Genomic DNA, 23165 nt, shown 5'->3' on the forward strand with positions numbered 1-23165 from the left:
CTCTGGAAAATTCACTTACCTCCCCTTTTAAGACCCGACAGATTTCGCCACCTCAGTTTCTGTGGCAGTGGCTTCCAGAAGTACGTCAGATACTGCGAAATATCCCAAACGCGACTGAATGTTAAATGCAGACCCACTAAGCACTAAGTGTGCCTGCTTGTGCGGAAGTTTCCCAATGATGGAAACATCACCGGACTCATCACTCCCCACTCTACTCGGTTTTCAAATAACGTTCGACCATGCATTCTGCAGATCGTCAAATACTTTCGATCAGTCACGCCCTCAATGTGCACTTCCTGGCGTTGTACGAACGGTAAAATGAATTTACCGTTGTACAAAAGATGATCCGACACAATAGGTCGGACAGCACTGATCTGAAGAAATAGAAAAGCTTTTACACGACTGTTCCCTACAAATCATTGAATCTACATATTAATTTTTCAGGTCACAGCCGCCAATCTAGATGAATACGTCACCACCTTCATGGACTCTATTAGGATGCGTATAAGGGGCAGTGTTCTTAAGAGATTAATCTGAGTGTTTCACAAGATCCAACACCCTCCGAAATACGAGACGGCGCAAATGAACTCAAGTAATACTGATCTATACAGTAAATTCGGAATAAACTCCCTGAAGTAATGATGAGATAATGTCATTGCAAATTCGAGTCCACAGCAATCGCCAATTGTTTTTTGAACGGGCGACAAAACAAAGTCATGCTGCATCGCAATGAAATGGACTTGTTGCCGATGAATTTGAAGAGGGAGGAAATGAAATGTCTATGGTCGTACCTTAGATGCTGTGCATATTAGCAGGTGGGGTATTTGCAGATGTTTTAATCCTTCCCTGCATCTTGCTCCAGTACCCAGCTGCTGCAACATCAGTAATATTATCCTAAGTCCTTCGAAAAATAAGGAAAAGTGTCTTAATCACTACAGCCTGCTGGGGTGATTGTGACATCAATCATCAGGAAATGTTTCTGGAGACTGATCATGACATACGGTTCCTCGAACCTCACAGATAACATCGAACGACTGTAATTGGCTTATAACCGAAGCAGTTCAGGCTGTTATCAGATTATTGAACTGGCCTGTTTTCCGATGAGATGTACTCCCATCCTCACAGTTTTTCTCAATGTGGCCTTGAACTTTATTCTCTACGTGCACAGTCCTTTCACTATATCTGCAGCATTTTATTCTTCGATCAGCTATTGCTCTTCACGTTGTCCTACGTTGCTGCATTGATGTTCTCAAGTGTTCTCCTCGTTAGCGTGCAAAGCTAACTTCTCTTGTAAAAATTGGTTTCCTCTGATGCTTAATAAGAACCTAATATGCGTTGGTGTTCATCTCATGAAGGTGCATGGTGCGATTTAAACTAGGTCTGAAGGACGATGGAAAACGAAGTTCCAGAACTCTTACTGGAGAGGATGCAGAGGCAGATGCTGGTAAGACCGCAGTCAAAATTAGGATCAGAACGTTGAGTATGGAGAGACTTGTGTCCTGGGGTGCCTATATTTCAATGTAAGAAATATGGTCGGAAAGGTGGATGATATTGCTGAAGATGAGGTAGCTGGTTTACAGGCATAGGCAATATGCAGGGAGGTGAGGTTGCTGATAGTGCAAAATTGCAGTAAACAGGATAAGTTGCAACGTAAAATGAGGACAAAATCGACAAGAGTCAATAGGGCAGTGAGGATGTTATATTTAATTCTGTACAATACAAGGGAGATGAACTTGTAACATGGTTATGGATTGGCAGGAATGACATTGTTCCCAACGCCGATTATTTGCTGAAAGAATACTGTTGCTGGGAGTTTAATGTCCAAATATACACATTGTTTCAAAACGACAGGAATGAAGTCAGAGGGGCCAGTATTCCTCTGTTGGTAGCAAATCATTAGAAAATGGTCCCATATGGGTAGAAAGGTATTGAAACACTGTGACGAGCATTTAGGAACTGCAAGTGTAATAGGATCCTGATGTGAGTTGTATACAGACCACCTCACGGTAGTAAGTTGTGGTATATAAATTACAAGGCGAGATAGGAAATGCATGCTACAAGGTCAATGTTACAACAATCATGGAGGATGTCAATATTCGGTAGATTGGGATAATAATGTTGCTGCTGAATTCCAGGAGGGGAAATTTCGAGAGTAGCTACGAGATGGCATTTTAGAGCAGCGCCTGGTAGATCTAACCAGCGAATCAGCTGTTCTGGATTGGATGTTACGCAATGAACCCAGAGAGGATTGTGATAATAATATGATCGAATTAATCTTGTAATCTGAGAAGCAGAAGCTAAATTGAGATGTACTCTATTTCATACTATATTTCACGCATTTTTCTACTATTATGCATTTTATTTTAATGCTGCAACAAATACTATATATATCATGACATTTCCTGGTGATAATAAACCTGAAGTTTGCAGCGGGGGCACCGTGCGCTGAATGGAAATAAGGTTGTTTCCTGTAATTTTATGCGATAAACACACACACACACACACACACACACACACGCACACACTAATGCTTGTTTTGAATCGTTTGTAGGTCGATCTCTCTTTCCTTTGCCTCGCTGTCAAAATTCTAAAAGTAATATCTATGTTTTATAGTTATCCAGAAAAGCCATGGAGCGATAGGGAGCAAAATCAGCAAAATGAATGGGCTAGACAGTTTAAAAAAAAAACTTTAAAAAGGGGGAAAAGTCAAATACTGCCCAGAGAGCGTCATGAAAAGGGAGATTGTCAGCGGCAGTAATGGGAAAAGTGTGAAGAGTCAGAATGTGGGAATTATTCTTTATTGCCCATCTCCAGTACACTGTGAGAGTGTGCGGTCCATTCTGATGTAACACCAGGCTATAGTACACTGTATCAGTGTGGGGTTCATTCGGCAGCTATCGGGCTTATACAGACTGTGACAAATGTTGGTTTCAAACTGTCCCTGTGCAGTAAGAGCGTGCTTTTATTGGGTACCACGTTACGATCTGGCACTTATTTGCTTACCTGCAGTGCACTTTCTCCGTACATTTGACACTTTATTCTGCATTCTGTTATTATCTTAACGAGGTCTACTTCAATCCACTGTATCATGATCTGACTTGTATGACCAGTATGAAAGACAAGCTTTTAACTGTATCTCGGTACATGTGACAATAATAATCCTGCTAATCAACAGGCCAGAGAGAATGTGGTACAATGTGAGAGTGTGGGTTGCATTCTCTACCTGCCAATCGTTAATACAGTGTGTGGTTGTGTTCTTCATTTCGTAGCAGCCTGGCACTGGTTCGAAGAGAGCGTAGTGTTATCCTGTGCCTCGTTATCATCTTGCACTCTCTTGATAACTCCCATTGTAAATCAGAGAGAGGTTCCACGTTTTCACTCACATTCATGATACCTTGAATGTAGCTATTATATTTTATTCTGCTATGTTGTTGTTTTATCTTAGTTTACCTCAATGCAGTATGCAATGACTTGATCTGTATGAACATTCTGCAAGACAATCGTTTCGCTACAGTTCGGTACATGTCAATAATAAACCAACGAAAATTAAGCCTGTCAGACTTTGGTAACTTGTAAGAGTGTAAATTGCGAAAGTAAATTTAGTGCCTTTCTGGTGCAGAGTGATGTATGGGGCACATTCTGCCCCTGTCACTGTTTAGAACTGTGTGAGACTGCAATATTTTTTGTGTATCGTGAACAGTGAGATTCGTTCTTTAGCCGTCAGTCTCATCTCAATCACTTTTCCTGCCCCATTTCCCAAGTGCGGTTATGCTTTCCCTCTTCCTGGTCAGGTCTTCTGTATGTTACACCAGGACACCTTCATGAACACACTTAACATTCTCTACCTCATTTAAACCTGTAGCAATCCCAGACTGTAAAGTTAAAGTTACCGACGCTAGCAACCATATCCTTTATGCAGCATTCTGCAATCACCATGGCATTGTGTTCCTCTAGTTCCCGTTGACTAGCGTAACTCATAACACAATTTCAAGAAGGGGGTTATGTCAGCCTCGCTCAGACGATCACTGGACGATCCTCACTAATATTATCTCGGCATAGTGGCGCCACGTCCTTAAATGCAACTTTCCCCTTCCCATACTCCTCCCTCACCAACTTCCTTTTTAGCTATACCCCACCTAGAGCACCGGGAACGTGAAAGTCCAAGACTTGCAGATCCCGTCACCTTCAGTCATGGAAGTCTGTAACATCTAAAATACCAGAGTCCAATGTACCTATGCATGCCCTGAGAGGTTCACAGGCTTAGGTTGTTTTCCCTGGAACTTCGGGGGCTGATCGGAAACCTGAGAGAAGTTTACAATACATAGAATGTCGAGATCGGGTAATCGTCCTTTTATCGAAGATAGGAATACCTTTCTTTATTTTCTATTTTCAATCATTTTACTGATTTTTCTGAAAAAAAAGTGTGTATACAAACAGGAGGAGAATATCTCTGGTATATATGTTAATAACAGTACATACAGAAGGTAAAATAAACAATATCAGAATCCTATATAGTGTTGATCTAAATGTATAAATTTGATATAGAATGTATAATACAGAAATAAAAGAATGTAATTCATTCTCCTCTTTTCAATTTATGAAGAAAGGAAGGACTATTAGAAATTTTTATATAAAAGGGAAAAAAAACACTGTTCTAAACAGAAATAAAAGGACTGGGCAGTCCATCCTGTGAGAAAAACCAGGAGAAGAGAGACTCTCTGATCAAATCCAAGGTTCTGAAAGAGTATCTGGAAGAGAATCAGTACAAAAAGCAGATCATATGAAAATATTGAATAAAAGGTCGCAAGATTTCTTCAAATTTAAAGAATGCATCTAATATCCGACTTCTTATTTTCTGTAGACTTAGACAGGACATGATAGAGAAAAGCCAATAAAAGGCAGTAGGAGGGTTAGTGTCCTTCCATTTAAGTAAAATGGCTTTCCTAGCCAATAAGGTTGAAAAGGTTATCATCCACTGAGTGGAAGCAGGAGTGTATCCTGCTTCCAATGGAATAATCACAAAAATAGCTGTAAATAAGTTTGGTTGTAAATCCAGATCAAGCACTTTTGATAAGGTTTTAAAAACACCTGTCGAAAAGTTCTCCAACTTTATGCAAGACCAAAACATGCGAGTTAAAGTGGCTGTCTGAGTATTATATCTATCACAGATCCGATTAATATTGGGAAAAGTACGGACTAATTTATCCTTTGACATATGTGCCCGATGCACTACCCTGAATTGTATCAACGAATGACCGGCACAAATAGATAAAGTATTGACCAGATAAAAAATTTTACTCTATTGATTATCCAAAGTAACACTTGAAATTCCAATTCCTGGGCAGCTTTAATTTTATGGTTAGATATCATTCGTAAATTCAATAATCATTTATAAATTGTATCTATTCATCCTTTTTGGAGTTGTTTAACCTGGAAGAGGGTATCTATTATATTAGATGGATAAGCGCAGGGATAATTTGGAAGAAAAATTCGTAAAAATTCCTAATCTGTAAATTTGCATAAATCAAATTTATCCGCTAGCTGAATAAGACATTAAACAATCACCTATAAACAAATCCGAAAAAGTTATTATTCTTTCGATTTTCCAAATGAGAAAAGCCTGATCGAAATTTGATGGTTTTAAAAATAGTTGCGATATATTTTACTAGAAAGGGCAAAGTTATTTAATTTAAAAAATCTGCGAAACTGAAACCAAATTCTTAATGTATGTTTAATAATAGGATTAAGGTCTTATCTACCAATCTTAGGGTGCAGAAAAGGAAGAGGAGCTCCCAGTAAAGAGGCCAAGGAATACCCCTTCACCGAGTTTTTCTCCAAATCCACCCATAAAGGACAGTCAAATATGAGTCTAAGATTTGGCAAAGCCAAACCATCGTCCTGTTTTTAATTTCTGCAATAAAGAGTTACTCAATCTAGGATTTTCATTGTTCCAAATATAGAATAAAATTTTAGAGTCTATTCTGTCAAAAAACCGCTTAGGAATAAATGAAGGAACTGCCTGAAATATATATAAGAATTTTGGTAGAACTATCATTTTAATAGTATTTATTCGACCAATTAATGATAGCGTCACAGAAGGCCATTTAGAAAGTATTTGTTGGGTATAATCAACTAATGCGAGAAAATTATATTTATACAGATCTTTAATCTTCATGGTAACTTTAATACCAAGATAGGTAAATTGATTTTTAGCAATACTAAAAGGTAATTGCTCATACTGATCCAAATAATGATTAATGGGAAAGAACTCACTTTTGTATAAATTTAACTTATATCAGAAGAACTTCTATTTTCGGAGAATATGGATAACACCGAAGGAATGGATTTCTTAGGAACTGGAATGTACACTAACAAGTCGTCTGCATACAACGATACCTTATGCAATTGATCCCTCTCTTCATACCCTGAATTGTATTGGAATTACGAAGAGCAATAGCAAGAGGTTCTACAGCCAAATTAAATAACAAAGTACTAAGAGGACAGCCCTGCCGGGTATCTCTGTATCGTCTAAATTAAGGAGATTTTTGATTGTTAGTTATAACCGCAGCAATAGGAGCTTGATAGATCAATTTGATCCAGGGAATGAAACCCGGACCAAAACTAAATATTTCTAAAATTTCAAATAAATAAATCCACTCCAACCCATCAAAGGCTTTCTCTGCGTCAAGGAAACGGCACGTTCAGGTTCTTTGGATGGAGAGGAAATAATAATGTTCAATAGTTTCCCAATATTAAAGTGTGAATACCTATTCTCAATAAATCCAGTTTGATCGTTAGAGATAACGTTAGGTAAAATATTCTCGTTCCTATTAGCCAAAATTTCAGAAAGAATTTTAGAATCCACATTTAGTAAAGAAATTGGTCTGTAAGAGGCACATTCAGAAAAATCTTTTTCTTTTTTAGGAATTAGTGAAATTAATGCCTCATGAAAAGTTTTCGGGAGAGTCCCAGAGGGTATAGAATCAGTGAAAACTTGACATAAATGAGGTGTAAGTATCTCAGTAAAGGTCTTTAAAAATTCCACTGTATATCCATCTGGTCCCGGAGCCTTATCTGACTGAAGAGAGGATATAGCCCTTGTTATTTCCTCTTGTTTAATGGGCGCATCTTCTCTATTCATATCTTGAGTAGAAATTTTAGACATATTCAGCTTTTGCAAAAATCTATTCATAGAATTAATATTGTCTGAAAAGTCAGATTTCTAAAGGTTAGAGTAGAAATCCAGAAATACCTTATTAATTTCCTGATCATCTGACGTTTCAATTCTATCAGCTCATCGTATTTTCAAAATCTGTCTTCTCGCCATCTCTGCTTCTAATTAACCAACCAAGAATTGACTTATCCCCATGTATGCAAAATTGACTTTTAATTTTGAGAAGTTACTGCTCAGTGGGATAGGTCAAAAGCAAATTATGCTGAGTTTGAAGTTTCACCCGTCCCTTATAAATATCTTCATTCGGTGTTACTGAATAAACTTTATCAGTTTCTTTAATCCTGTTAGTAATCACTAAAGTTCCGCTTTGGTTTTCCTTCTTAAACTTACTGAATATGAAATTATTTGTCCCCTGAGAAGAGATTTCGTCGTATCCGAAGTAACCAAACTCGACATTCCTTCGGTTGTATTTAATTCAAAAAATAAAGAAATTTGTTCTTTAAAAAAACTTACAATATCTAAGTCCTGTAATAATGTAGTATTACATCTCCACTGAGAAGAATTTAAAATGTTATCAGGAACTCTAAATATTAATTTTATAGATGCGTGTTCCAACAATGTAATGACATCATACTTGCAACCAACAACAGGGCAACCAATTCCGTGTCCAGCAAACAAAATCAATTCTTGAGTACTTATGATATACATGTCAAAAGAAAGAAAAACTCCCCATCTATAGGATATAGAAACCTCCGGATATCAAACAAACCATATTCCAATAAAATACAGTTAATACAAGTCGCAGCCTTATTAGGAAGCAGTGGATTGGTTGATGACCTATCAATCGAAGGATTTAAACAACCATTGACGTCCCCGCCCATAATCAACTAGTGTTCATTTAAATTTGGCAACGCAGAAAATAGTTTCTTAAAAAATTCGGACTATCTGTATTAGGTGCATAAACAGACCCTAGAGCCAACTTTTGATCACATAACAGACAAAAAACAATTAAATATCTTCCTATTGAATGGGTAACAGTATTTAAATGTATGAAAGGGCTTTTAGATTTAATAAAAATAGATAGTCCTCTAATTTTAGTTACTGATATGGAATGAAATTGATAACTTCTCCAAATTAAAAAAAAACGATTTTCATCTTCCCTACGAATATGGGTGTCCTGCGCAAAAATAATATCAGCCTGAAGTGTTTTTAATTTCTTAAAGATCTTTTCCCGTTTAATAGGTTGGTTCATACCGTTCAAATTCCAGGATATTACATTAATTTTATTGACATCCATATTTAAACTTTAATATAAGATTTTGTAAAGTAAGTTATTGCAGAAACACAAATCAAATCTACCAGGAAATACAAAACATGAACTCGATCGAAGATAACGAAAAATGCAACATGATTGACAGAAAAATATCTCAGGTTTGCCCAGTCGGAAAACACCTCATCGAGTAACCCCACCCCCTACCCCCAAAGCCTGAGAACAGTCCAATAGGCGGACAGCATGCTAAACTACTATCCCTTTTCCCCTGAGTCCGATTGGCAGGCTCTTCTCAAACGGTATGTATTAACACCAATAACTAAGGACAAAGCCCAAAAAAAATGAGTGAGCAATATCGAATATCTTGATAGTATGTCTAATATAGGTTAGAACCTAACTAACATCGGCCATCTTAAATTCATTTTAAATAAGTCAGTCATATATTCAATAAAGGAAAAATCCAACCAATTAATATGTTATGACTACTGCTCTCCACTTACAAGTCAATAAAAAGTAAGTAAGTATGTGTATATTAAATCCAAAACAATATTAAGTATTAAATATGTTCCCATTTCAACGACTCCCAGCTAAGGATTAACCGTACAAATTGTTTGCGAGACGGATTTGTACTCCTTTATGAATCTCCAACCCTCTTCCGGGAGCCAATCCATTTCGGGCGATCATTACGTGGAGAGATTCTCAGACGAGCCGGGAAGTACAAAGAAGAACGACAATTATTCTTGTAAAGCTCAGCCATCGCTTCCCGATATTTAACTCTTTCAGCATAAAGCTCTGTAGGAAAATCTTCAATTATATAATCTTCCCATTAAAGATCAGCTTCCCTCGCTTCCTTGCATCTCGCAGAATCGCTTCTTTAGTTATAAAATAGTGTAGGCAAAGTCTCACCTGGCGAGGTTTCATCTCAAGTGAAGGCTTTGGGCAGAGACAGCGATGGGCTTTATCTATGATCGGAGGGGTTTCAATGATCTCACTAAAAAGTGAATGTAACATATCTGTAAAATATTTTAATGGTCCACTGGATTCCATATTTTTAGGCAAACCCAGTATGCGTAAAATCATCATGCGGCTTCTACTTTCAACATCAACCGTTTTCTTCTTAATTCTCGATATTTCCGAGGTAGCCTCATTAATTTTCTTTTCCAGAGCCGATATCTTTAATTCTTGTTCTTTAATTACTTGATTTATTGCCCACCTGCTCTCTTTTAATTCTGTTAATAGTGCTCTTGAGCGCCTCGAAATGGAATTCCAAATTGCCGCAAGTTTCCTGGACGACGGAAATATATATATATTTTTTCAAATGTTTCATTAGCCTTCACCAGGCTATCAATCTTAGTATTCATATATTCCATTAAAGAGAGCATTCGTTTTGAAGTAAGCACTTCCGCTGAATGCTCTGTTGGGTCGGTTTCAGCAACGGTTTTTCCAGCATTTTTAAAAAATCCCTGCCATCGTAATTAAATCGTAAGACCTTCAGGTAGTGGAATTAATCTACAAACTTCAAACGGTTCTAGCAGTGCGAAGTAGATTATCAAAGTTAGGAGAAGCGCCACACCCGTCCTACTCCATGGACTGCCAACCGGAGACTCAGAAATATAAAATACTGGTGGACATACTCTGATATTGAGAGGCAGAAATTTCAAATTTGTGTGCGGGGTAGATTTTTACATAGGTAGTGGCGGGTGCTGTAGTATAGCGTCCGGAGTGTTGGTCGAAGCATTATGTGGATCAAAATCAAGTCTGCCGAAGGAGGGTCTCCCAATCTGTGGGTTCAAACCTGGAGGTAGAGCAATTTGAGGAATCTGGAGATAACGCTTATCCAGCACTGTAGAAGACGAGAAACCATTCCTCTTATTTCTGAGATGCCCTTGGATTATGTAATAGAATGGTGTCGAGGGAGATTCTCCCTGTGGCTCATCTTGAGAGTGTCAGATGCGACCATGTTGATTGAGTTTCATTCTGCATTTGAATTCATGAGCGTGTGACGGGACAGCGCAGTGGATGATTCATCTTAGTCAAAAGCAAGATCAAAAGCAGAGCCCTTAAGAGCACTGATAGATGAAAGGATCTTGTGTTCCAGGTCTATAGCTCCGAATGCTTCCACAGAATAGCTGTGTCGTGAAGAGGGTATTTGCCATGCTTGTCTTCATTGGTTGGGACATTGCAAACTTCGTAATTTGTGTTGCAGAAGTGCAAAACATTGGCGAAGCTGCACTTGCACAAATTTGTGTACTCTGCACAGCACATTACTGAATGGATGTGGAGGCGTTAGAGAGAGTGCAGACGAGGTTCACCAGGATGCTGCATGATTATTTCTCAAAATAAGCGGTATGTCAAAACACGTAGAGAGGGATCCACCGTGGAATCCTCTTGCTGCCGGAAGTCCACCTACAACACCTAGGGAATGCAGTTTGAATGATGCTCCACCATGAGTTCGACCAGGCACTCGTTACAACCGGGTTGTTGGATTGGCAGTGTCGGTCCGGACTTCAGGCGCTTCCTCGGAGAAGGCCAGACGGAGCGAGGAGGCAAGAGAACGTCTGAAGACCTGGCGGAAGTCGCTGCCAGTGAAGACGTAGAGAAGAGGGTTGAGTGCGCTGTTGAAGAAGGCCAAGGGGATGGTTACGTGATCCAAACTCCGAACGTCACAATCGAAAAAGAACGAGGCAAAACTGGAACTGTGGAACGGGAGCCCGGACGCTATGAATGCGGCGACAACAGTCATGGTGAGGCGGACGGGATTTCTGGACTGAGTGAACTTGTCCCGGTGCAGCTGCAGGCCGATCAGGGCACAGCAGATGGTCATGATCACGACGGGGAGGACGAAAATAATGATAGCCCAAGTGACCCTCATCATATCCCAGGTCCTGGGCCCAATATACAGTGCAATCTTCCCGTTCAACAGGACGGTAATGCAGAAAAGGATGGAGAGGCCGCTGACCCCAAAGAAGGCCGCATATACCCAACGCAGTCTCATGTGCTGATAGAACCAAATCGGCCGAGTGACGGCTATGCAACGGAGGATGCTGATCAGCGTCAATATGAAGACGCTGACGGACCCGTTGAAGGCGATAGCACTCTCCAGCGAAATGTTCCATCTGTAATTACTAAGCCCCATGTCTGGAAAGGTGAATACGACCATCCAGAAGGGGAGGATCAGGCAGCAGATTAGGTCTGCCACAGCCAGGTACAGGAAACATGTTGTGTAGATGCTCCTATTCATCTTGAAGCCTGTCACCCAAATGGCAGTGCTGTTCCCGGGAACGCCGAGTAGGAAGGTGATGGCGTAGGGGATCATGGTCCATTTGGAGACCAACGGGAGATCGGGGTGTTCCGATGTGTAGTTCGAACCAGCGGTAAGGTTAACCGAATTCTCCAGGATCGACATATTCGTCCAATGGTGAGGCTGAGAGGGTTAGGGATTTTGGGGATGGGGAGTGTGCGCGGGTAGGAAAGATGGACAGATTGAGAGAGTGTGTGTGGATGAGTAAGAGAGCAATAGATTCGGCAGTACCGCAGAACCAACTTCTTGTCCCTACCACTGACTGATCACCCTCCTTAGCGCTCCTCCAACAGTGCCATTTCTCTCTTTACCGCCTCTCCCAAAACGCAGCTCTCCCTCCTCATCGACTCCTGCCAGTACTGCGATCCCTCCTCAACACCCATCACCACCCCCTCCCCATCCCCAGCGCGACGCTCCCATCTCACGGCTGCTTCCACAGTGCGGCAATCCTTCCTCACAACCCTTCCCATAACGATTTGGGCCGAATGGCAGGAGGAAGTATTGATACGTTTCCAGCCAGTACAAAATGTTCTGGAGTTGTGGACAGTGAAGATGGATATAACGCTTAGAGCAGGGTATGTATGAGGAGAGAAATGCCAGATGGAACTTAATCCGTGAAACTGTCACGTGCTGCACCTTGGGAGGATAAATGTCAGGGGAAAGCATGCAGTTAATGGTATTTTCCTTCGAACCCTGACGTAGAGAGGGATCTGGGGGTCTAAGTCCCTCGGTCCATAATAGTGCATACACAATATATAGCGTGATAAAGAAGGCATATGCCACGTTTGCCTTTCCTAACTTAACGCCTCGGATATTGGGTCGAGAGGTCTTGTCACACGAGTTTTCCTTTGTAGTATTCTATGCAGTTCTGGACACCACTTTACAGGAGGTGTCGGGAAGCTTTCGAGAAGGGGCAGAAGACGTTCACAACGATCAGTATTGGATTAGAGGGTTTAAGTTTAAAGAAGCAGTTGGAAATATTAGTCTGGTTTTCTCTGGAGTATAAGGGGTTGAGGATGGAGGCTCATAAAACTATGAGATGCACAGACAGGAAATGCAGTCAGCGACTTTCCCCAGGGTAAAATATTGGATGATATGAATTGAATTTGCGGGGGCAAGTTGTGGACTGCCACTACTTTGCTTTGTTCAACTTTTCAGTCCCGCCCTGCTCTAATCTGTAGGAACAGCCTCTGGGGATAAGGAAGACCCTTCTTTTTTCCATGCAAACCACCGGTAGTTTGATGCCCCACTTGAGTTTCTCGCCAGATCAGAACGCTTCGCGTTAACTAGTCACCCTCTGCTTTCAGTCGCCTTGGATGACCAATTCTGGTACTCGCACCTGGGGCACATTCCTCCTAACCTTGTACCCTAACTTACCTCGAGGTGCATCTAAGAATATTCGGCGCAGTCCGTGGTCCTGGCCAAAGCTCGACTGATGGGCTCAGATTCCAATTCCTTGCGACTACCGCGTTCGAAATGACGCAGCGCCGGACGCTGAGACGGTTCGCTGCTCGAGGTTTATCATAAAATAACGAAGCGAGCTGAAATTTGAACCTGGACTAGGAGAGGTAAGCAGTGGGCGTTGCTGCGTCTGAAGCCGAGGAACGGTTCAGGAAGGGATGCAAACCACGTAGTCACGAATGAACAGACGGTTCAGTGTGAGGAAGTTTAATCGATGTGAACAAGAGAAAGTAGCAACCAAGTATATTGGCAAAACTGAGAAAGGTTACGGTTTTATTAATGAATGCAAACCTCTTACTGCATGCTCGCAATGAGTTAGCTATTGTTGTGAATACAATCTAACAACAGCTTAACTCGAAAATGCATGAGAATAACGATGCAAAGGGCTTTTCCTTTAAATAAACAAGTCTAGACAATGTGATTCGGGTAAGCAAAAGATATATTAATTTGAATGTTCCATCAAGAGGAAAATGACAGTGACTTTCCATGCAAATTTACCGCTCGCCAGGAAGCAATAATTTAGCACGTACGCGTATAAACTCAGATACAAGTTGTATTGATAAAATATTTTAAACTATAACAAAGTTTAAAATACATTGATGAAGGAAGAGCAGTAGATGTGATGTTTATCGATTTCAGCAAGGCATTTGTTAAGGTATCCCATGCAAGGCTTATTGAGAAAGCAAGCATGAATGGGATCCAAGGGGACATTGCTTTGTGGATCCAGAACTGGCTTGCCCACAGAAGGAAAGAATGGGTGTAGACTGGTCTTATTCTCAATGGAGGTTGGTGACTAGTGGTGGGCCTCAAGGGTCTGTTCTGACACCCTTACTCTTCGTGATTTTTATAAATCACCTGGATGAGGAAGTGGAGGGATGAGTTAGTAAGTGGAGAGGTGGTAAATTGGATTAGACATTGGCTCAATGGAAGAAGCCAAAGAGTGGTGGTAGAAAATTGCTTCTCTGAGTGGAGGCCTGTGACTAGTGGTGTGCCACAGAGATCAGTGCTGGGTCCATTGTTATTTGTCATCTATATCAATGATCTAGATGATAAAGTGGTAAATTGGATCAGAAAATTTGCTGATGATACAAAGATTGGAGGTGTAGTAGACAGTGAGGAAGGTTTTCAGAGCCTGCAGGGGGACTTGGACCAGCTGGAAAAATGGGCTGAAAAATGGCAGATGGAGTTTAATACAGACAAGTGTGAGGTATTGCACGTTGGAAGGACAAACCAAGGTAGAACATACAGGGTTAATGGTAAGGCACTGAGGAGTGCAGTAGAACAGAGGGATCTGGGAATACAGATACAAAATTCCCTAAAAGTGGCGTCACAAGTAGATAGGGTCGGAAAGAGAGCTTTTGGTACATTGGCCTTTATTAATCAAAGTATTGAGTATAAGAGCTGGAATGTTATGATGAGGTTGTATAAGGCATTGGTGAGGCCGAATCTGGAGTATTGTGTTCAGTTTTGGTCACCAAATTACAGGAAGGATATAAATAAGGTTGAAAGAGTGCAGAGAAGGTTTACAAGGATGTTGCCAGGACTTGAGAAACTCAGTTATAGAGAAAGGTTGAATAGGTTAGGACTTCATGCCCTAGAGCGTAGAAGAATGAGGGGAGATTTGGTAGAGCTATATAAAATTATGATTGGTATAGACAGAGTGAATGCAAGCAGGCTTTTTCCACTGAGGCAAGGGAAGAAAAAAACCAGAGGACATGGGTTAAGGGTGAGGGGGGAAAAGTTAAAAGGGAACATTGGGGGGGGGCTTCTTCACACAGAGCGTGGTGGGAGTATGGACTGAGCTGCCAGATGAGGTGGTAAATGCGGGTTCTTTTTTAACATTTAAGAATAAATTGGACAAATACATGGATGGGAGTTGTATGGAGGGGTATGGTCCGTGTGCAGGTCAGTGGGACTAGGCAGAAAATGGTTCGGCACAGCCAAGAAGGGCCAAAAGGCCTGTTTCTGTGCTGTAGTTTCTATGTTTCTATGGTTCTATGGCTGAAGAATCTCTGTCAAATATAGCTCAGCCGTAATAATATAACAAAGGCAAAGCACTTTCGCAATACCCGTATTAAGGTATTAATTTGATCAAACGGCTTCGGCTTCGTCTTGAAAATTTACAAAGAAAATCTACTGAAATGAAATATTTTAGAAACCACAATGTACCCCCAAATGCGCTTATATTAGCAGTACCTAGTCCAGAAGGAGGAAGAAAAATAACAGATATTAAAATATGATGCAACCATCAGATAAACTTCTATCGATACATTTTCATCAACAAAAACTGGATTCAGCTTTCCATACTAGCAGTTCACAGACGTAAACATGACTGAAGTTAAATGAAAGCACAGCACAGTTAGTTACATCATGCAATTACAGTAATTGTTGGCATATTTTGGCCAAATAGCTGCCCCTGACCTTTCTAAAGAGTTCGGTGTGTGGGCATGATGGGAGCGTAGTGAGGATGCCTGGGTTGTAGACATTTTCTGAGGACTGTACAGAGGGCTTCGAGGAAAAATTAAGAAGACGATGGAAAATGGAAACGGACAACAAACAGAGCAGATGAAAATGAACTCTTTTGGAAGTGCAGGTACTACTGCCGGAAATGCTCAGGCAGATGTTGGCCTCACAGAGAAAGAATAGATAACATTTAATTAACTAATTATCACACTACCCTGCAGAGAGTTCGACGGTTTGTTCTTGGAAGTTGCGCATGTGTTTACTTTTGTTTCGGATGGACCATTTTCAGACAGAAAAATTCTTCGTTACCTCGAGCAAATGAACTGAAAGAAATCGGATTGAGTACGCAACAATGAGCTCAAACAGTTATGGGCAATATATATGTAATGGACCATCTTCTTTAGTTTAGAACATAGAACATAGAACATAGAAAATCTACAGCACGATACAGGCCCTTCGGCCCACAAAGTTGTGCCGAACATGTCCCTATCTTAGAAATTACTAGGCTTACCTACATCCTTCTATGTTTGAAAGCTCTATGTACCTCTCCAAAAGTCCCTTAAAAGACTCTGTCCTATCCACCTTCACCACTGTTTCCGGCAGCCCATTCCACGCACTCACCACTCTCTGACTAAAAAGCTTACCCCTGATATCTCCTCTGTACCTACTCCCAAGCACCTTAATCCTGTGTCCTCTTGTGGCAACCATTTCAGCCCTGGGAAAAAGCCTCTGACTATCCACATGATCACTGCCTCTCATCGTCTCATACACCTCTATCAGATCACCTCTCATCCTCCGTCGCTCCAAGGAGAAAAGGCCCAGTTCACTCAACCTGTCATAAGGCACGCTCCCCAATCCAGGCAACATCCTTGTAAATCTCCTCTGCACCATTTCTATGTCTTCCACGTCCTTCCTGTAGTGAGGCGACCAGAACTGAGCACAGTCCTCCAAGGGGTGTCTTACCAGGGTCCTATATAGCTTCAGCATCACCTCTCGGTCCCTAAATTCAATTCCACGATTAATGAAAGCCAATACACCATATGCCTTCTTAACCACAGAGTTAACCTGCTCAGCTTCTTTGTGCGTTCGATGGATTCGAACTCCAAGATCCCTCTGATCCTCCGCACTGTCAAGAGTCTTACCATTAATACAATATTCTGCCATCATATTTCACCTACCAAAATGAACCACCTCACACTTATCTGGATTGAAATCCATCTGCCACTTCTCAGCCCAGTTTTGCATCCTTTTAATGTCCCTCTGACAGCCCTCCACACTATCCACAATACCTCCAAGCTTTGTGTCGACTGAATTTTCCTAACTAACCTCCCATGCGGGACCTTGTCTAAGGCCTTACTGAAATCCATATGGACAATATCCACTGCCTTCCCTTCATCCACTTTCCTGGTAACCTCCTCGAAAAACTCCAATAGATTGGTCAAACATGACCGACCAGGCACAAAGCCATGTTGACTCTCCCTAATAAGTCCCTGTCTATCCAAATGCTTGCAGATTCTGTCTCTTAGTACTCCCTCCAATAACTTACCTACTACCGACTTTAAACTCACCGGCCTATAATTTTCCGGATTACTTTTCGATCCTTTTTTAAACAACGGAACAACATGAGACACTCTCCAATCCTCCGGCACCTCACCCGTAGACAGCGACATTTTAAATATTTCTGCCAGGGCCCCCGCAATTTCAACACTAGTCTCCTTCAAGGTCCGAGGGAACACTCTGTCAGGTCCCGGGGATTTATTCACTTTAATTTTCCTCAAGACAGCAAGCACCTCCTCCTTTTCAATCTGTACAGTTTCCATGATCTCACTACTTGATTCCCTCAATTCCATAGACTTCATACCAATTTCCTTAGTAAATACAGACGGAAAAAAACCTATTTAAGATCTCCCCCATTTCCTTTGGTTCCGCACATAGCCGACCACTCTGATCTTCAAGAGGACCAATTTTATCCCTCACAATCCTTTTGCTCTTAATGTACCTGTAAAAGCTCTTTGGATTATCCTTCACTTCGACTGTCAAGGCAACCTCATGTCTTCTTTTAGCCCTCCTGATTACTTTCTTAAGTATTTTCTTGCACTTCTTATACTCCTCAAGCACCTGATTTACTCCCTGTTTCCGATACATTTCATACAACTCCCTCTTCTTCTTTATCAGAGTTGCAATATCCCTTGAGAACCAAGGTTTCTTATTCCTATTCAATTTGCCTTTAATCCTGACAGAAACATACAAACTCTGCACTCTCAAATTTTCCCCTTTGAAGTCTTCCCACCTACCAATCATATCTTTGCCAGAGAACATCTGTCCCAATCCACGCTTTTTAGATCATTTCTCATTTCTTCAGATCTGGCCTTCTTCCAGTTCAGAACCTCAACCCTCGGACGAGGTCTATCCTTGTCCATGATCAAATTGAAACTAATGGTGTTATGATCACTGGAACCAAAGTGCTCCCCTACACAGACTTCCGTCACTTGTCATAACTCGTTTCCTAACAGGAGATCCAATATTGCATCCCCTCTAGTTGGTCCCTCTATATATTGATTTAGAAAACTTTCCTGAACACATTTTACAAACTCTGAACCATCTAGACCCCTAACAGTATGCGAGTCCCAATCAATGTATGGAAAATTAAAATCCCCTACCACCACAACTTTATGTTTCCTGCAGTTGCCTGCTATCTCTCTGCAGATTTTCTCTTCCAAGTCTCGTTGACTATTGGGTGGTCTGTAATACAATCCCAATAATGTGGCCATACCTTTCCTGTTTCTCAGCTCCACCCATAAGGACTCAGTAGACAAGTCCTCTAGTCTGTCCTGCCTGAGCACTGCTGTAATATTTTCCCTAACAAGCAATGCTACTCCCCCACCTTTCATTCCTCTGCCTCGATCACATCTGAAACATCGGAACCCTGGAATATTAAGCTGCCAGTCCTGCCCTTCCTGTAGCCAAGTTTCACTAATTGCTATAACGTCATAATTCCACGTGTCAATTCACGCCCTCAACTCGTCTGCCTTCCCCGCAATACTCCTAGCATTGAAATATATACACCTCATAAGATTTTTACCACCACCCGCAACCTTTCTATCAGCGGATTTGCTTGAACTTTTAACATCATTTATTTTCACCCCAGCCACACTGTCAGCTCTGGCACTCTGGTTCCCATCCCCCTGCAAATCTAGTTGAAAGCCTCCCCAGTAGCATAACAAACCTCCCTGTAAGGATATTGGTCCCCCTGTAGTTCAACTGTATCCCGTCTCTCTTGTACAGGTCCCACCTGCCCCAGAAGTGGTCCCAATGATCCTGAAATCTGAAACCCTGCCCCGTACACCAGTTCCTCAGCCACTTGTTCATCCTCCAAAGCATCCTATTCCTACCCTCACTGGCACTTAGCACAGGTAGCAATCCTGAGATTACCACCCTTGAGGTCCTGCTTTTCAACTTCCTACTAAGCTCTCTACTCACTCACCAGGTCATCCTCACTCTTCCTTGCTATGTTATTGGTACCGATGTACACCAGGACATCTGGCTGGTCACCCTCCCACTTCAGAATGTCATGCAATCGATCAGAGACATCCTTGACCCTGGCACCCGGGAGGCAACGAAGCATCCTGGATTCTCTGTCGCGACCACAGAACCTCCTATCTGCACCTCTAACTATCAAATCCCGTATCACTACCGCTCTGCTCTTTTTCCACCCTCCCTTCTGCACTGCAGAGCCAGACCCCGTGCCAGAGATCCGGCTACTGCAGCTTGTCAGAGGTATGTCATCCCCTCCAACAGTATCCAATGCAGTATACTTGTTGAGGGGAATGGCCACAGGGCAACCCTGCTCTGACTGCCCTTTCCTCTTCCCTCGCCTGAAAATAACCCACTTTCCTGTCCTCTGCTCCTTTGGCGTAACTACCTCCCTGTAGCTACTATCTATAATCTCCTCATTCTCCCGAATGATCCGCAGGTCATCCAGCTCCTGCTCCAGTTCCCTAACGCGGTTTGTTAGGAGCTGCAGCTGGATGCACTTCTTGCAGGTGTCGTTGTCAGGGACACCAGAGGGCTCCCTGACTTCCCACATCCTGCAAGAGGAGCATTCCAACATTCTGCCTGGCATTCTCACTGCAGTAAACAATCTGAACAAAAAACTTACCGGAACCTACCTGGACTCTGCCTGTTCTCGCCGAAGCCTGTTTGAGCCAAAGCCGTCCCACTCTGACTCAGTCCACTGCGACGATGGCCGCTACAACGATGGCCGCTGTATATGGAGGCCTGCTTTTAAATCTTGGCGCGCTACGTCACGCGCCTGCGCAGTGCAGACCCTTCTCCCCGAGCAGTGTTTTAAAAAAACGACTTTTTTTTTTATCCGATTTCTTCCACTCTCTTCTTCTCAGATGCTTGCTTCGACTGAAACAAGTACCGTTGAAAATTTCTCTTTTTAAACCTTGGTGCGCTGATGTAAATTCTCTGGAGGGTTTTTCCTATATCACTGTGATCTACTTTACTTGCTTATTGATATCCCAGTAATTTACTTGTGTCATATTCACCCATCGGTCTCGTACCCCGTTTTATAAATATTCTATTTGCTCCAGTGTACATTTCTTTAAGTTTAATATTCCGGACTTATGGAGAAGTTCATTCCTTCTAAAGATAAAAATTATTCAGCAATTGATGAAGCACCTGTGTACGATAATCACTCTGTCAATTAAAAATGTAAAAACACAACAAACACCATTAACAGAATAAACCGAGGTATTTTCATTATTATCTTTAGGGGAAAAACTCCTATTATTTATATTAATTGTTTTAACTTAAGTGATGAAGGAGCGTGTAATTTAAAAACTCGCATTGTGTGAAGGTGTGTAAAAATATAATTCATTTGATTGTTTATGATCAGATTCTCAATTCTCGTCTGAATCCATAAGTTTTACAGAAGGATTTAAACTAGACAAAACATAGTCGGCTAAGATATTTTCGCTGGAAAAATGACAAAATGCCTTGGTTTATTTTCATAACGGTATTGATAATAGATATGGTGATTACCGATTACAGCACGCTAATGCTTCATCAGATGTTGAAGGAATTTCACAACTAATGGGTGCATTTTATATATATTATGGATTTCTATGAAGCAAAAGTGTGAGGCGGAATCAAATGCTTTTTGGCATTCAATGTAGCAACATGAAAAATTTCAATCACTTTCTTGTTACATCCTTTCATACACTAAAATCATTCTTCCTGCTCTTTAAGTATTTTGTTATTATCTATAAAAAGTAAATGCTGATTAGTTGCAAGATGCATGATTTTACAATTGATATGTAGATTTCAAACAATATTTGGACGACACTTGGCTGGATAATTTGTGATTTATCCCTCAGGGAAGGGCCTATCCAAAATTCAGTTACTTTACTAGGATTTTAAATAACTTTTTTTTTTGATATATATTAAAAGTTACTGGTGGAAGGCAAGCAGATATTCATATCAATAATTATGAAAATTATTACTGCCAGTACTCTGCAGTAGTGCATCTTCTTCATAGCCGTTTTTAACATTTGCATTGTAGTTTAAGGTATTTACAATTGTATGAGTGCATTCCTTTTGCTTCCTAATAGAGCTTGCCTCTTGATTGTGATTCACCCTGTATCCTGATGCTCTGTTTGTGTTTTTCTTATTATTATATTATTAGCTCTGTTGTTTAATGTTCTATGTTCTGAAATTAACAAGTCTAAAGATCTGGTTTATATATTTTTTTTCCAAAATAGTTCTATTTGAATTGATTGGGTTATCTCTGGTGATGAAGGAGAGCATAATTTAAACTCATCCATGTATGGAAGGTTATCATAAATGTTGATATCATATTTGGCCCAAGTTACATTACTCGATCATATACACGCTTTACGATTGTGTTTAGTTCTAATGCTTGCTTAATGCATGTCTTTCTTCTCTTACCTGTTTGAGTTATCTCATTTGTAAGAGATGAGCGCCCTTGAGAGCACTTGTAACCGTCGCGTCCTGTGATGATGGTTAGCTACCTTCACCATTCTTTTCCGATTTCCCGTGGCCGCCCGAGTGCCCAGCAGTACATCCCTAAAGGTTCGCTTACGACTTGCGTAGCTCTCGCTCCTGGGATGTCGTGGCGATCCCCAGTTAGCGGCGGAATCACTCTGTTCCGTAGACATCTCTCAGTTTCTAAAGCAAAAGTGTATTTGTTGTACCTACAGCTAGGCTTTAGTTTCAGCCGCCCCTACCACGGAGAACAGACTTGAACAGGGCAACGTCGAAACTGGGTACGGACGTGTGGAGTGCTTGGAGGACTGAAGGGTGTGGTGGTGGGTCGGGTGGGTGATTTAGGCGCAGCTGATTTCGGAAGACTTCTCCCCGCACTTTCTGTTCCAGAACCAGACTGTCCTGCAGTCCCCGAAACAGAGCCCCGGCTCCCTATCTCTCCTCTGAGTCTATGTGGCTGGGCGCTGAGTCATCCGATGAGCTCTCCTGACTCTGCCTCCCGCTTCCAGTGTCCGGTGTTTTCGTCTCACCCCGTCCACGGTAGTGAAGTTTCTGGCTGCTCTTAGTTCCGGTGCTGTTGCTGTCCACCCGTACATCCGGTAGTGTTGCCTTATTATTATGATTATGTTTGTCTTTCTATATGTATACGGTAGTTTGACTTTTTTGCACTTTTATTGCACTGCCATTCTGGGCGGTTTTTCATTGTGCCATTTACGTTTCTCGTATTTACGATGAATGCCCGCAATAAAGTTAATCTCAAATTTGCATATGGGGACTTGTCTGTGAAATGTACATTGAACTTTAAAACTTTGCTTCCCATCGCCCTCCAACCCCAGTTTAAACCGTACAATGCACCTTCATGAGTTGAACACCGACGCAATTTTGTGTTTCAAACCCCACCAAGTTTCCCGCCCTTTGAATTTTTGCTCCATGCTCCGATAGTTCCATTTTGCTGATATTTGTAGGTCATGAATAATATTTTTGTGTGGCATGTACCATATTTAATTCAAATACAACACTTCTGTTTGGTAGATTTTCATAATTCCTGAACATTCAACACAATATGTAGAGGCACTTATCTGGAAAATGATGACGCGATACGTCAGGCAAGGGCAAATGCAAATGCGACAGTTCCGCGTGTCTAACACATCAAACTAATACAGTCCAGTTAAGTTATTAAGTGTCTCGAAATAATAAATTATTTCACCACATAAACCTCTTAAATACCAATGGTTTGGTGAGCTGCAATTATAAAGCAGATCATTACAGCATTAATAGATAGAGCAGGAACAACTTAACTGCTATCACAGTCCTGCCACCGTATTCATAATGACCTCATCAGGTCTTCCTACGATATGCTCTTCGGATCTGTTCCATCTCTTCACAAGAATGAGTAGATTCTGGAATGTTTCCGGAAGACTGTAATATTGTAAATATTGTAGCATGGATAACGCAGTGGCTGATTGGTAAGACGTATATATTGG

The 23165-nt window shown here is 41.3% G+C and overlaps 1 protein-coding gene across 1 annotated transcript; it reads right to left on the minus strand.

Moving 5' to 3' along the window:
• Positions 1-10911: 10911 nt before the first annotated feature.
• On the minus strand, positions 10912-11850 carry LOC134338745 (C3a anaphylatoxin chemotactic receptor-like). The gene has a single exon (XM_063034787.1). It carries the CDS (start codon positions 11848-11850, stop codon positions 10912-10914), a length of 939 nt encoding a protein of 312 aa, XP_062890857.1.
• Positions 11851-23165: the final 11315 nt, after the last annotated feature.

This window comes from Mobula hypostoma, chromosome 28 (assembly GCF_963921235.1).
Source record: "Mobula hypostoma chromosome 28, sMobHyp1.1, whole genome shotgun sequence".
Taxonomy (NCBI): domain Eukaryota; kingdom Metazoa; phylum Chordata; class Chondrichthyes; order Myliobatiformes; family Myliobatidae; genus Mobula; species Mobula hypostoma.